The sequence below is a fragment of the Planococcus citri genome, chromosome 1 (assembly GCF_950023065.1).
Source record: "Planococcus citri chromosome 1, ihPlaCitr1.1, whole genome shotgun sequence".
In the NCBI taxonomy this organism is placed as follows: Eukaryota; Metazoa; Arthropoda; class Insecta; order Hemiptera; family Pseudococcidae; genus Planococcus; species Planococcus citri.
In genome coordinates, this window is record NC_088677.1 from 71,839,332 (window position 1) to 71,856,397 (window position 17,066).

The 17,066-nt window shown below is 34.9% G+C and overlaps 1 protein-coding gene across 2 annotated transcripts in view; it reads right to left on the bottom strand.

The window, feature by feature from the left end:
* Window positions 1-17,066, bottom strand: part of GEFmeso (Guanine nucleotide exchange factor in mesoderm) — a 105,652-nt gene that overhangs the window by 65,364 nt on the left and 23,222 nt on the right. Inside the window, exon 1 of one of the 2 annotated variants that reach the window (XM_065370718.1) lies at window positions 3,261-3,468. The exons of the other annotated variant lie outside the window; for it this stretch is intronic. Within the exon in view, the coding sequence (XP_065226790.1) occupies window positions 3,261-3,273 (13 nt within the window). The 5' untranslated portion in view covers window positions 3,274-3,468. Of the gene's footprint in view, window positions 1-3,260; window positions 3,469-17,066 lie in introns of those variants that run through there. 2 annotated transcript variants of the gene reach the window in all.

The following is a 17,066-nucleotide window of genomic DNA, read 5'->3' on the forward strand; positions in this document are numbered from 1 at the left end:
AAAAAGTTCAAAAATAAATTTCAAAAAAATCATTCAATTTTGAATGACAATCCAATATACATTTTTTTTGTTTTCCAACTTTATTTTTTGCAAAATGTGTGATTTTTTTTTTCATTATGAAACACAAAAAAATTGAGAATGATCATCACAATTGTAGAAAAAAAATTTACAGGAGGCTTAAAAGATATAATTATGCACTAATACTGTAATTGCAGGGAAAGGGGAAAGGGAAGCTAAAAATTGAATTTAGCAGTAGATGTTAAATTGATCTTTAAATTTTCTCAAATTCAAAATATGCCAATGGGGAAGTACCTAATTTGATTATGAAACATTGCACAAATTTCCCCCAAAAATGCAAAAACAGCTGTTTTATTAAGCAAAAAATTTCGAAAAAATCGCCAAAGATGGTTAAAAGTCGCCTTTAATAAATCAGAAATAACGAGCATCATTTTTGTTTGAAATCACAGAGTACTTCCCTCTTTCAAATTGTAACTTGTAAGTTTATTTTTAAAAAATCATATTTTTTGCAGTCAACCCAGTTTCAAAAAATTTTGCGAACTTTTTCCAAGTTACGAATTATTGAAAATACCAAAATGGTCAAAAATCTTTAGAAAATATGTAAGTAGATCCCCAACATTTTCTTCTTTCTTTTTTTTTGAAAAATTTCTATAAGTAATTTGAGTATTTACGTATTTTTTTTCCAAAATTCATAAAGATATCAAAATTTTTCGAACCACCCCCTCCCACAGATGCTATAATTTGACTTTTCAGTATAATTACAATTGAAAAGCTACAATATTTCAAAACGTTGGGGGGGGGGGGTAAAGGGGTCCAAATTTTGGTGGGAAAATGTTGACATCAATAGCATTTATAGATTACTTTCGGTTTTGACTACATTTGGGTCAAGGATCATTTTCACCATTTTATGGGATGGGGATATATTTTTTAGCCTTGAAGATTTACTCTCAATAAAACAAAACTTTAAACGATGAGTTTAAATCCAAAAATATTATCAAAAAATAGGCAACGTACCTAATTTGGAAAAAATTCTGACGCAATGGTTTCACTTTTTTCGAAAAACATGTTGAAAAATCATTCATGAAGAAATCCTGCAACGATGAGACCATCAAAAAACGATTTTCCATCTTTTATTCTTTTTTCAGGAGTTGATAATGTAGTTGGAAGTTTTTTGTGGTACATCACATCACAAGACGAAAAATTTTTCGACTAAAATCGACCACTTTAGGCAGGAAAAATTGTGAAAAAATCAGTCGTTCATTTCCGAAGGTTTTCATTTTTCACCCACACAAAAAATTCTAAAAAAAAAAAAAATTATAGCCCATGTTGTACATGTAGGCGAGATTATTTAAAACGTATATTTAATTGCACCTCTGCAAGAACTTGGCAAAAATACCGCTGAAAAATTTTAAATGCGTCAAAATTTTCATAAATGGCCCTTGATAGAGTCAAATATTCTAGCAAGATTGAAAATAAATTCGGTTGGAGGAAACTGCAAAAGAAAAAAAATAATAAAACAAAAATTGCAATTTCACGACTTTTTCAGAGAGAGGTTATGGAAGGAGTGATTTGGTGATCCAAAAATTTCATCATAATGTCGGTTTTTAGATTATGAACAATTGAAAAACAACTAAAATTTAAAATGTAAAAATACTCAAATTCATCAAAAAAAAAAAAAAAAAAAAAAAAAAATGGCATGAAATTTTGAACTTTTACAGACTTTTTATCGTAGTTTGATCAAATCATTTTAAGATTCGCATTCGCTGAAAACGACGCATACCTGCATTAATCGGATCAAAATTTTTGGAACAATCTATCTTACGCAGAATTTTTTTTACATCGTCCTACGCTCCTTACACAACATTTATGTAAACATTCATTAACATTAGGCGTATGAAAAACGTCGCATAAATATTCAAAAGGACAGAGACAAATTTTCATCACCCAGTTTTGTACATGTACTGTAGTCTAGACGTATAATTTTCACCCCTCCCCCTCTTTCTCATCAATTCACTTCGTAACAACTTTCGAAAAAAATGAATAAATAAAATCATATCTCGTAAGCATAATTTTTACAAATTGGATATTTATCAAAAATATCAGCATAATGAATCAAAGGGCACCACAGAACGTTAAATAATCAATGAAAAATCACCGGATACGAGTATGCTTGAAATATCGCAACCAACGAGTTCATTCGTACAAAAAATATTCGCATCCAGTGATCCAGGAGTCTTTTCAATTGGATCACTTCCAACGAAACAGACACAGTTTAGACCACGGTGACACCAGATTGTCTCGTTTGTCCAGTTCCACACCGACTACAACACAATACAACACTCCTAGCATCGCAATCTGAATCATTTATACCAAAGACTACTCGATAAAAGCTCTTTTAATCTCGACTTTTCTCGGTCTATTAATCAGTTTACACGCAGACAGCAAAAATTCCAAAATACTCGAGATAAACCAACCCACATCCAGACTGCAGCATTCATCAGAACAACCACGTGAACCGATTCAATTCGATTGGAAATGGAAAACGACCATCGTCCTCGTCGTATCGTTAATTCAACAAATATGCCGGCGTACTACGTTCAGAGTCCGACTCTCGACAGTTAATTCATAACTCGACAAATAAATACGACACATAAAAACCAACAATATTTAAAAATAATTCGGTCGCGGAGTGACCTTGGTCGATGAAAAAAAAAAATCCAGTTAAGTATAAAGTGGAGTTTTATATTTTTTTCTTAAGTCGGTTCGGTTAGCTCGCGTTTTATAGTATGATATATGAATGTAGTCATCGCTTATGTATGTATTTATACACAGTAACTTCATTATCATACTCATGTGCACTCGGTAGCGCCTCTATAATATAGTATACCTTCACCTATACCCAATTTATAACGTATAAATATCTTATACCATTATATCAGATAACCGTACCCTTATCATTCTTCTCTCAATGGGTCAACAGCTATTCTTTCACATGGTAGATTTTTTGGCTCGAATACAAACCTATCCTATCCTCCAGATAATCATATACGTGTTGATGTTTTTCAAACCACCAACAAATTTTTATATTAGCGAGGTCGTCGAGACCTCCAAAAATCACACAAACCCACTCGAAAATTTTCCTCCTCACACATCTCAAGGTCGAAATGAAGGAACCAAAAATGGTGAAAATTTTCACGTAGGTTTACCTCCTAAAGATAGGTTACACAACAAGACGTACTCACCAGATCCCATCATTTCTTCTCGTACGAATTAATTCGAACGCGCACAAAACCCAAACCCAAAAATCACATCTTACGCGAACAAACCACCAACACTCGAATGAGATGAGATCCAAAGAGCACAGAATCACTGTTCGCGGCCGCACTACACAAAAACTTCTCTTACATGGTCGTATCTTTTGTATGGGCACCGCATTTTCAATACACTGCACCGTGGTGTGTGTGGACTGCGGACGACACCATGACTCACCGATCTATTCTAGCAGACCAACAACAGAACACGATCGGTGGAGGAAAAAAAATACTAAAAGAACACAACGACTAATAAAGAAGAATAGGTAAAAGAAGAAACTGGACACAGGTCAATACAACAGGTACTAGTACAATTACCAACAAAAGATATGCTCTGCTTGCCCTTCAGCCAGCTCCTGCTCCATCTTCCTTTACCTACCCATCTTCCCTGCGAAGCCAATTTCACATCGTGCAGCTTCCCCTCTGGATCTTTTACAGCTTGCAACTCGACCAAGATCACCACTACTGAGCTAAAGGTAGTACCTTATGTATTTCACAGTACTAAATACATATCACACAGTATTATTCTTTTCATCGTGTGTTATATAATTCGACGACACATTATCGTCGCTTCACCACTTGCTTCATTACTTCACACTTCATACTCCATGCGTTTTTTTTTCATTTCTCAATTGACGACTTAATATAGCTTAAACGCATATTTCCTCTATATATTTTTCCATAATATTCCAACGCAGCTAGTTCGAGGAAATTATCATCGTCCAATGAGCAAGCGAGCTGCTCTGCTTCTTAAATCGAAACAATTAACCTGATTTTATATTGTCATCTCGCGAACGATGTAGTTGTCTCGATTCTCCATGTACTCGTATATTTTATATAGCGTGTGTAATAAACTCGAATCGGTGTACGAATGTCGAAGTCGAAGTCGATGACGATAACTCGACCCGACCTGCTAAGACAGATGGTATACTGAACCACGTGCTAATTCAACGACAACGACCCTCACTCACAGATTTTTACGTCTATTCCATGGCCGATTTTATTTTTGTTTAATTTCTGTGTTCTACACATTCAACGACGTCTCGTCCAAGTCGATGCATTTTGAAAGAAAGAAACAAGCAATACATAAATATACGTAGTCTACTCTGTACGACATTTATGCATGTATTTTTGAAATAGTACGCGCTATTTTATTATCGATCGTATACACATTTTTACGTAACATATACAAAACGTTTAAAAAGTTGCAAGAGACATGCATTCATAGTCATACAACCAGGTGAAGGAACTGGTTTTCACAGATTTGTTCGAGCCGCTCAGTTTGGAGTGTTTTATTTTTGGCACCGAGTTCGTATGGTATACAAATAATTATTGTTATATGGTCACACTTCAGACTTCACACCTTTGCTTAGCAGTATATGAACAGGTTTTTTATTTCTTTCTCCATTTCTTAATACGAATTTTAAAATGTAGTGAAAAAAAAACAATTAAGTAACGACTAACGAGCACGAGTTGTTACGATAATGATTATCTCGTTAGCTTAATTTCATTTATGGTTGATTTTCAATTAGTTAATTACCACGAAAATATAATTTTTTTTTCAACACCAAATACAAAATAGTATGGTGAAGCAGAGAAAATTTTGGAACGTGTTGAAATGTGTGCCAAAAATGTTAATTCTAATTAAATCAGAGTAATAATTAAGAGACTAAATTTTCCTAGAATTTTCCAATGAAATTTATCAGTGGTAAAAATATTAATTGAGAGATAATAAAAGGCGAATGTTTCAGGAAGTGGAGATGAATCAAAATCAATTTTTTTGAAAAAATCATTAGTTTTTCACTGCCTTTCTTAAACCAAATTTTTAGAAATCTATCCACTCGACCCCCCTCCCCACACACAAAATTAACAAAATAAATTTTTCATAGCAACATTTTCAAAAAAATTGAAATTTTATGAAAATTTGTAGACAAAGTATTTTTTAATTTCAATCAATTTTTTCAATAATTTGTAGGTTTTTAATGCGCGTTTGAATTTTTTCAGAGCAATTTTTTTAAAATTCTGAAATTTCCAAAATATACCAGAAGGCTCCAAATGGGATAGTAAGTAAATTTCATTTCAACAACTCAATTGGTAAAATTTTGATTTTTTTCAATTTTTGACCCAAGTTTGATTTTTTTTTTAAATTAAATAAAAATCAAAATCGTCTGTGAACTCAAAAATTTGATCTACTGTTTCCAAATTCATAAATTCGAAAAATCAGATCACCTCGATCAATTTAAACCTGATGGACAATTACTTCAGCTGATTTTCAAATTCCATGATTTTAGAATTTTACCTCGATTTGCCATTGAAAATAAAAGGTCACACACAGGTGTAGAGTAGAAGTGATTTACATGACTTTTCTCATAAGAATTATAAAATTACTTACTTATTCTCACAATCAAGTTCATATTCTAGATATCATTTTTGAGAGGAAATTTTGTACTCACCTGAAACAAAGAAAAATTAAGGTGGATTAGTTATAAAATTATTGATTAAATCAACAGATATAAATAAAATAATAATGGTCGAAGGCCAAAGTAAAAATTCTGACCATCTCAACGTTTAATAAAGAGCCAGAAATGAATATTCACAAATGAGGTATCTATCGTAAAAATTGTAAAATTTGTGGAAATCACTCAAAAATATCAAAAATTGATAGACTATCAAAAAACGACCAGAATTTGAGAAAATGTCTCATTTGGGTTAAATTTTGCACAGATAAAATTTGTCAAATTTTTACGACCCCCCCCCCAAATAATTGAAAATTACAACTGTTGAGTATGATATCTATTAGTAACGGATTTTTTTTTGTTGAAAAAATCACAACCTTTTTTCAACCAAAATTTTTAGTAGGCGCTCCACTCGACCCCCCCCCTCGCACACAAATTGTCTAGTAAAATTTTTCATAGGAAATTTTTTAATGCTCAAAAAACATTTTTGTGGAAATATGTGATTTTTTAGCGATATTTTAATCTGTTTTGGTAGGTCTAATTACACTTTCTCGATAATCTCAAAAATCATGACATTCATGGCCCAGTTTTGAGTGAGCTCAAAATTCTTCAAAAATGCTCAAAATATATTTTCGTGAGAATATTTGATTTTTCCGTGAAATTTAAATCTATTTCGATAAGTCGCATTACAATATTTTCAATAATCTCAAAATTATAACTAAATTTTAAACTCAAAATTCTTCAAAAATGATCAAAAATTATTTTTGCATGAATTTGATTTTTCCGTGAAATTTCAATCTATTTTGATAGGTCGCGTTACAATTTTCAATAATCCCAAAAATCATGACTCAATTTTGGGCTCAAAATGCATCAAAAATGCCCAAAAAACATTTTCGTGAAAATATGTATTTGATTTTCTCTCTATATTTTAATCCATTTGGTAGGTGCAATAATTACACTTCAAAAATCTCAAAAATCATGACCCAGTTTTACATAAAATCCACAATTTTCTTAGTACATATTAAACCCATTTTTTTCACTTTTAAAAATAAATTTGAAGAAAAAATAAATGTTCAACAAATTTTTAATGGAAAGTACAGGACTTTCAACTCACTAACAAGAGTTCTAGGATCTCTATGTACACAAAATTTGAAGTTGCTCTCTAAAAGTTGGGGTGTAGAAACAAAATTTCAAAGTCGTTTGTAAAAATGAAGAAAAAAAAAAATATCACGAAAAAATTGGAACCACACATATGATTTATACAAAGAGTTCATTTAAAAATCCCATAAATTGTGAGTACTTGAAATAAGATATTTTTCTTCACGTTTTTACAGATTTGGCGGGAAATCCTCCTACCAAAATACAATACTTCTCTACTGATCACCTGCTCAGATACTACGATTTTATTCAACATTGAAAAATTTCAAGTATTATACCTGCTCAAAATTCAAATCGTCATCATTTGTAATACACTTCACTCCACTCCTCAACCACACATCCACAATTCTTGCTCCAAAAACAAAAACCGTCTAATCGTTCATCTCTCATATCGCGATTGTTTCAAAAAAAAAAAAAACGACCACTTATCGATATATTGTTTCAACACTCCATACAGAACGAAAAAGGTAATCTCGATGACATAAATAGGGCAATAGGGACACGTTAATGAGAACCCATACAGGTGAATTATTATACATTATACTACCATACATCTACTATAGGACTCTAGGTAGTACGAGTAGGTAGGCAGACACCTGAGTCAAATCACATCACTTGCATCGTGTGAACAACAACTTGCCATACAAAGACACAGTACTCGAAATACGAATCGGACCCTTGTTTTAGACAAGTTCTCCACGCTGCTGCCGGTCTTGTCTTAACGCCCTAGACAAATGCGAAGGAGGTTCAAGGTTACCTATTACATTTCGGCGGTAATTTTACGCGATCGTATACATAACTCTCGATCTCTTGCATCTTGCAAATTTAAGGCAAGGCGTACTCCATACTCGTACACTATAAAAACGTACTGTGTAATATACTCATTGTGCGATAACACAAAAATTGGTGCTGGTAATTTAAGAAATGTAGAGTAGGCGTTTGCGGTGGCAGCATCGCATCGACGATGATGAGAGGAAGGTGGACCAAGACGTATAAGACTACGATATTGTCATCGTATACTATATACGATAGATGGATAGATGACGACGACATATGAGTATAATGAAGACGCCTAAAGGGTTCATAGACGTTGTGAAATACGAGTACAGCGAACCGGAAGCGTTTTATTATGTCGTATTATTCAGTTATTGTACAAGGAGAGTATAGACTGTTTGGCAAGATACGCCAAAGATACGTACGAGAAGAGTGATCGCAGATACAGATGGGAGTCCTGATGGCTGATGGCCCTCGCAGAAGCCCTTTATCGCTATAAATACACAATTTTTTCGTATCGGCGAACTCGCAACTCACGATAAATGGATGCGACCTGCAACGTGTGAGGAGGAAATTTTTACAGTGAAATTAATTTTCAAGGCGCCACAAGGCGTACATGTCGGTTAATCGTACCATAATGGTAACAATGGCCAGCCATACGAGAGTACTATTATTTGACCAAAAAGAAGCACATTGTATTTATCGTTGGTCACGGTCTAGGTTATTACGTGTTTATTAAATATAATTTATTAAGAGTGTACTATAGTACAAGTAACGAGATTCTCTTCATAAAATCATATATGTAGTGTGAGAGAGAGAAAGATGAGTCATCGAGGTGATTTCAAGTTCACATTCGATAAATAATTGATATTTTTATTCTCAAAAGCTTTTTAACCGAAGAGTGCGGCAATATAGAAAGAAAACCCATACTCTGATCAATTTTTTAAAAGAAATGACAACCAAGCAGATACAATAAACTTGTGTCAATATTCCATTAAAATAATTGATATTTTAGTCCCAAAATCTCTAATCAAAAGTGGCATGTCGAAAAAACAACCGAAAGCAACAACAGCAGAAATTTCCAAAAGAATTAGTAATAAGGCAAATACCCCAAGGGTAGATATACCAACAAGGGATGTCAAGATGATTTGCCTTTCAATAGGGTACTACTTTCAACACTATAAATTTCGAATCGACCTTCATCCTATTCGATCCATCCTCCTCATCCATATTGAAATCTCTAACATCGATACCGTTTTGTTTGCTCATCGTTGTTAGTTTCTGCAGCTTGTTTGAATGCAGTATTTGGACGATTCGAATACATTATTAGCTTACGCAGGAATACTCTTCATTAGTGATAGAAAAACAACTGCGACGAGGTTATCGAAGCAGCAGGTTTTTTTTAATACCGGGGTTAATCGGAGTGATCTCCTGGGATCTTGGTTGATGTTCGAAGATACATTATTAGACGAAATAACACGACCAGCGACGTCGCATCTTTGACTTTTCTGATATATACGAGAATATACCGGAGAACTAGAGATTGATTAATTTGATATACGTATAGGTTGTTTTCGCCATCGTATCGCAAGAATCGGATGCTTGGAGATGTAATACGGTACCAAAGTCGTGTATATGAATAATGCCGCAGTTATTAATATGGTACAAATAAGCGCCGCATAGGCCGCATATTTGGTCATCGTGTAATATTTTGGATTCGGAATGCGTTCGATTAGCGGTGCGATGCGATCCGAGGAGAAGCAGAGAAGCTATCCTGGTGTGGTTTGCATTCGAATATCGAGACGATAATAAATCGACGAATTTTATTCTACGGGAGATCGATTAGATATTAGGTAAAGATGATTATTGATGGGAAGAAGTAGAGGAGGGGAGAAGCGATCAAACTGTAAACATGCGAGTTGAAAACGTCGAACAGTCGAACTACAAAAAGATCAAAATATGGCTACATTAATAACTCACAAAAACACCGAGTCCGTCATCTAACAATCGGGATATCTGCGCTTTCACCCCTTCCCCCTCCTCTTGGACACATTTTTTCTTCAAGTGAAGATCCTAACAAAACCGAAAATATGTATAAAAATTTGAAAAAATAATCTAAAAAATTGATCAAATATTATAAATTATTGAATTAATTCTGAAACAATTGTACAAATTGCCGTGAAAAGTAGTAAAATTTGCCTAAAAATCACTGAAAACTACTGAAAATTGATGACATTTTAATTACACGGATTAGAATTGAGTGAAAATTGCCTTATAAGTACATAATTGAAATTTGTTAAAATGCAATCGACAAACCATCTCGACTTTCAATTCGAGGTCGAGTTTTGATCGAGTAGAAATCAGCTGGTACCTTTAATCATTTTTTTGACGATTTTGAGAATCAACAAAAAATATCATAAATAATTGACTGTTAGTTTTCCACAATTTTAAACAACATGTAAGATTGATGGAAACTTGCTCCTAAATCTTCCTACATTATAGTAGTTTAATCGGCGACGATTTCATGTTGAAAATTCAAATCGATTTTAGGTCGATTTCTTTGCTCAAGGTCTAAACTTGACTGCAAAATTGTTTGTTGATTTTTCTTTCTCTATAGACATCAATTACACATACAGAAGTTAAAGTCAGTTATAGGTCGATTTTTACCAAGTCATAAAAATTATGTGAAAATTGATTCAAAATTATTCTAAATTTGTGATATCAATATCATCATCATCGTCATCATAGCCGCACTCCTTTACAGGAGATAGCGTATATTTCCATCTATATTAGCCGGTTTCTAGCGTATCTGATAGTTTCTTTCAGGGTCTTACAAGGAGAGTTGGCTGGTGAGTTTGTTGATAACAGCTCCGATCGTTTCCTCCCTCTCATTGATCTTCCTTGGATTTTCCCCTGTTCCGCTAGCATAAAAATACCGTACATTTCAGGTTGCGACATTGATGTTGTTCCACCTTGTTTTGACTTTGCGTATTCTTAGCACCCTATCCGGCTGCCTTAGCGGATGAGAATCAGCCTAACGGAGACTTAGGGCCATTGCTAAATTGATGTCCATACAATTCTAGGGAAATATAATGGTGATGGTTTCCCATTGCCTTCCACCATGATTTTCTGTTGGGGTTTACTCCCTTAGCCGAATTTGCCAGTTTTTAGGCACTAGTATTTACCTTCTCACGCTGAAGCTCTTGTGCTTCCCTGGGGCTGGAGCGAGTGAGTTGTTGGTGTTCTGCAGCTCATATGCATTCTTGTTTGTAATCCGTATTTATGTGGAGGCTTGGCCTTCGACTTGCCACTCCTCCCCGCTGTTCCAATCAACTAGAGAATTCTGCTTTAGCCATGTTTATTGATTCCCAGTCCATCGAACAGCAACATGTTACTACCCCGCACGACGTGGATGCGCAGAATATCCCTGGTGTTGTCTTCGCCTTCTCATCTGTCCTGGGGGACTGGCTCCTCTTGATGATCTGAGCTACTACCTAGAGACTACCTCTAGCGACAACAACCTGTGCCCTCGCGGGGCATCAATATCATAATTGATGCCTTTTTTTCAATTTCAAAGTTTGATCGATTTTTTATCAATTTTTTGCCCAAATGAAAATACATAAATGTCAAAAATCGATTTAAAATTGTAGTAAGGTAAAGTGGGGTAATTCTGATGGCAAAATTCAAAATTTTAGCAATTTCTCATTTTTTGGATTTCCTGTAGATTTTGGGGCAAAAATGATGTAACAACTTTATTCCTGCGTCCTTCAGCTACACAACATTGACTATATTGAAGAGTGATTTGTGTGAAGGCTTCATACATATAATTGAAAAAACATTTTGGAAGGTTGAGTTATCAGAATTACCCTAAAAATGGGGTAATTCCGATAATGAGTTTTATAAGGAAAGGAATTCTCCCAGGGTAATTCCGAGCCAGTAATGTTGAAATATACCATTTATTGCATATTTAGGTTTTTATTTCATGTAAATTGAATCATTAGAACAAAAATTAATTTTTTTTTACAAATATGCATTTTTGAGGCATAATTTTTGAAAACTAGACCAACTAGAGAAAAATGCCCCATTTTGAGGATTTTCTTTGATAATTAATTTCGACCCCCTAAAACTATAATACATCAAAACAGAGAAAAAAACATTGCAGGACAATTTTGCCGGGGCTATCGGAATTACCCCGCAGCATGAAAAATGATTGACATGTTTAATAATTCAATGCCACCAAACAAATAATTATAAAAGCAAAATCAAAAGAGGTACTGACACTTTAACACGTATTCATCAAATATCAGCTTCTAAACAGAATTTTTCAACAAGTTTTGAACGATAAAAACTAGTTTCAAAAGTGCACTGTTTTTTGCGGCAAAGGATTTGGGCATTCAGATTTTGAACACTGCACAGACTTGACAAAACAGAGCAGATGAATCATTTGATCATTAATAGGTGTAGGTTAGCACTAAAACTACCTACTTTCTTCATCATTTGTGCCAAAATATGTTTTGCAACAAAGCTAGGGCTTGCTATCGGAATTACCCCATATCGGAATTACCCCACTTTACCTTAAGTATTATATCTAATTAATGACTTTTTAAATCAGAAACTGAATCTATTTTTCATCAAAATGTTTTGTCAAAATGATAAAACATGAAAACTTGATGTGAAATATTTATCGATTTCACCTTGAAAATAGACATCAATTTACCACATAAAAGTTGAAGTTGATTTTCAGCCGATTATCACTCAGAAATGAAAATGGTGTGGAAATTGATTCAAAATTGATGTATATTATTTGTGCTGTATGTTGTAATCAATAGCTTTTTTGAGTCTAAAAATTTGAATAAATTTTTCATCGATTTTTTGATGAATTGAAAATAGTCAAAACTTGTCACAAAATATTCATCAATTTTTTTCCTAAAAATATAAAATTTTTTCTGCACATTGAAGTTGAAGTTGATTTTGACTAATTTTTGCTGAGAAATGAAAATGGTATGAAAATCGCTTCAAAATTTTATGTTTGATTTATAGCACAGAAGTAGTAAAAGTAGACAAAAATTGTTAGAAAAAAAATAGACATCAATTCTGTACTCCAATGCAAAAAGGATGGAAGTCTATATGACCGGGCATAAGAAAAGGAGGTTAGTGTGTTCAGTGCAGTTTTGAGAAACATGCATTTTAAATTTTGAACTGAAAAGTTTAAAATCCCTGTATCAAACTGCAATAAACACACTAACCTCCTTTTCTTATGCCTGGTCATATGGACTCCTATCCTTTTTGCATTGGAGTACAGAATTATCCATCCATGACATCAATTTACTACTTGCAGATAAAGTGTGCAGCAAAAAGTATGAAAAGAAGTGTTATAACATTTGACTTCATTTCTAAGGGTCATCTAGGCCCAATTTTTGAGTCATGGGAGAGTCGAGGTGCAGGGATTTTCCCATCAAATCATTTTAAATAAATCAATTCACATAAAACATACTTATATTTGCATAAATATGCACTAGAATATGAACTTATGAAGAGTGATTCTCTGAAGATTCAAGATCGTTTTTCATAAGCTGGACACAAGATTGATTAGAAAAAAGTGTAAATAGAAAGTACCCAAAATCATTGACATGGATATTGAGTCGATTTTGCATCAAATCACAAAAAAGTGTTGAAAAATCAACTGATAAACTACACAACTCTTCAAATTATTGACAAAAAATAGGTGACGATGTCTCAACATGAAATATGCTCGACGGTAAATTTGGCTCGATTTTATACGTACCAATAATGTTTGAGAATAGGTAGATTTTATTCTGAAAAAAATGATGAAAACGAAATTTATTGGTTTAAATTCGATTTAAAATTTGAGCCAACTCAACCCTATTTATTTTTCAAGATTGTGTCGAGGTGGTTTGTCGGATTCTCCGTCCAGTAATCGCGCTCAAGATCCCATTCACCCACTGGCCGATCTTTCGATCCATAATTCGATTCGAATCGAATTTCAACGTCACTAATTTAATATTCCCAAGTATAAGTATCCGATGCGAAAAGTAAACAAAAAACACAGATGAAAAAAAACGCAACGAACGGTGCTGTCCATTAAAATGAAAAAAGATAGACCACATATTGTGAAACATAATAAGGCTTCTGTGAAGTGAAGAGATCCCTGCAGGTTGCCAGCAGTTTATTCAATGGGGCAGTAAATAAACGGACAGCTATACCAGAAGTCAGATCGTGATCAAGACCTCGTGTCCAGCTCTCGCAGTCGCAGAAGCCTTCATCATCGTCATCATCATCGCCCAGCCACACGAGGGTACACGATACTACAGGTCCAGGGTACATTACGTGAACTTGCGGGTACTCGTACATACTACAAAAACACGATGTATTTACAACATTGCTCAGCAGACCACTTGTAACAGTACTAAACTATAAACCCTGCAACTTGCGATGCAGTTGGAATTACACATACCGCAGCTTTATAGTAGGTACTCCTATGTTGATGTGTGCTTCTACTTGTACTCGTACTACGAATACCCATCGAGTATGTACTTTGCAAGTGTGTATGTGTGTAATATACTCCATAAATGGTTAAAACCAGATCCACACGAACCTCATTCTCTGATGTGGCAGATGGCTTTGGCGTGGCGATGCGCGAGAAACAATAACACGTCGCCGACGCCGCCCCGCAGTAAAAAGCAGCGACGCGGCTGGCGGTAAAAAAAATCCGCGAACCGAAACATGCTGTACAATAACAACCATTGTTTACATCTCGAATACGAGCACAGAGCACAGCATTCGGAATGGTACATGGTTCGTTGTACATTGAGATATACGTAGACGTAGATGCACGAGTCGAAGTACGAGTATCTCCAGCTCCGTGGTATCGATAAATCTATATGGCCATGTGATGCACGATGGTCATTGCCAACTCGTCTGTGTGATGTTGGCTTGTCCACCCCCGCATAAAGACCTCACATGGCTGATCTGTTTGAGAAGATGTCTGACAAAATCCATCGCAGAGTTCATAAAATTTGCGTCGTCGTCGTGACTTTTGCGCGAGTTTTTTAGTTACATTTGAACCAAAAAATGACTTTTGCACGATTCCTTTCGTTGAACCTTCGAGCTGAAAACATGAACGCATGACCTGGCTCGAACCGTTATAGACACCTTGCTCTTGCGAAAAGGATTGGTGGTCTTTGACGTATGTACCTGCAGTAATGGGGCATTGGAGTTGCCCTTATCTTATACTCCTCCATAGCCTGGAGCGATTTGCAGCACTGCAGATGTGTTCTTTCGACAAATGCAAGAGTATGTGATGATGAGTGAGATGATTGGGAAGAAGCACCGAAGAGAAAAGTTATTCGGTACGAAAATAGACTTAATAATTTATGATTTTTATTACTCTTTGACGAGACTGGTGTTTTTTTGCATTTCCTCTCCTATTCTTTTGGACACACCCTGTCCATTGCCTGTATCCAGACCTGGGTCACATGTTCCGTTATCGTTGTAGGTACAGGTACCTCTTTATACATAGTGCAATTCCTAGATTTACGAATATGTATTATATACGATGCTCATTTTAATCACGCCGCCATCGAACAATTCGGACGAGTTAATTGAAAAAAAAAACGACTTTATGCTGGATGGTTTTTTAATCGATCGTGTTCGATTACGAAATAACGTAACTACGTGTAGAGTACCATTGTTGATATATTGGCGATTTCGAGGTCGATTTAATTATCGTCGGCGAATCGCCAATGCCGTTTTTGTAATCGAGAGTTTTAGATGTAGATTGTGCATAGATACGATATCATCAGCTGCATCCCAGGATAATGATGATGGTACTCGTGTGCATTGCTGACTGTCTGCGAAACTGGTTGTTGCGTATGTACGATCGGATTCTGAAAAATTCGATGGAATGATCGAATCGATAAGTTGAATCTGTGAGCGTTGATTCACGTTCATTAGGTATGTATGTACTTGGTAAACAAAATTAATGATACATCATTTTTAAAAATATATCCGAAGAGTATCCCAAACTTTCAGCAACGAAATGGTGTAGTACGAAAATTTTGAAATTTTTTGTAGTTCAACCATGAAATCCACTATTTAATTTTTTTTAGTGACTTTGGTGACTGAAAAATAGCAAAAAAGTGACCAAAAATTTGAGAAAAAGTCACCAAAATTTTGAGAAATGAGAGCAAAAGTACAATGTGTATATTATAGGTATTATGTTAGTCGGGAAGCCCGCATACGGATCTATTGCACCCCTCCCCCCGGGTCGATCCTCCGGGACAACTTTTTTCTCAAAGGGGGAGTCCTAAGAAACATTTCTAGCCCTTGTCCTAAAAAAAAGTGGCCCTACTTACAAAATGGCGGCCATTTTGATTGACAGGTCTGCCAAAATCGCGTTCCAACATAAGGACTTGCACGACATTTTTTAAATCGTACAAAGGTAGATGGAGAGATCAGGCAAAAATTTCACCTGTCAAAATTTCAAGTGCTAAGTGCCTTTTTCGATTTTTGGTGAATTTTTGAAAATCAAATATGGCCAAAAATGAGGGGAAAAATCAAAATTTTACGAAATTGACCAAGAAAGCTGAAATTTGGTATATACTCTTATTTTCGACACGCCAAATCGATTGGAAACTTTTTCAAGCCGTTTTGAGCAGTTTTGGAGCCTTCAGCAGATTTTTGAAACCCGAAATTTCCCAAAATTTCATCAAATGGAGATGGAAAGCTGAAATTCATTCTGCAAACTAATTTCGATACGCAACGAAGTCGACTGCAGATGGATTTTAAGTCGTTTTGGAGCCTCCAGCGACTTTTTGAAAATTACTGGAGGCTCCAGTAGATTTTTGAAACTTGAAATTTCCCAAAATTATGGAGATGGAAAGCCAAAATTCATTCTGCAAACTAATTTCAATACGCTACGAAATTGACTGCTGCTTCCAGCGACTTTTTGAAAGGTTGTATGGCGTTTTTTGGAAAATTGAAATTTCCAAAAAGTAGCTGGAGGCTTGAAAATCATTTGAAACCACCATGCAGTCGACTTCATATCGTGTTGAAATTAGTTTGCGAAGTAAATTTCAGCTTGCTAACTCCATTTTGATAAAATGTTGTGGAAATTTCAAGTTTCAATAATCTGGTGACTCCAGTAATTTTCAAAAAGTCACTGGAGACTCCAAAACGACTTGAAATCCACCTGCAGTCGACTTCGTAGCGTATTGAAATTAGTTCGTAGAATGAATTTCGGCTTTCCATCTCCATTTGATATGATTTTGGAAAATTTCGAGTTTCAAAAATCTGCTGGAGGCTCCAGAACTGCTCAAAACGGGTTGAA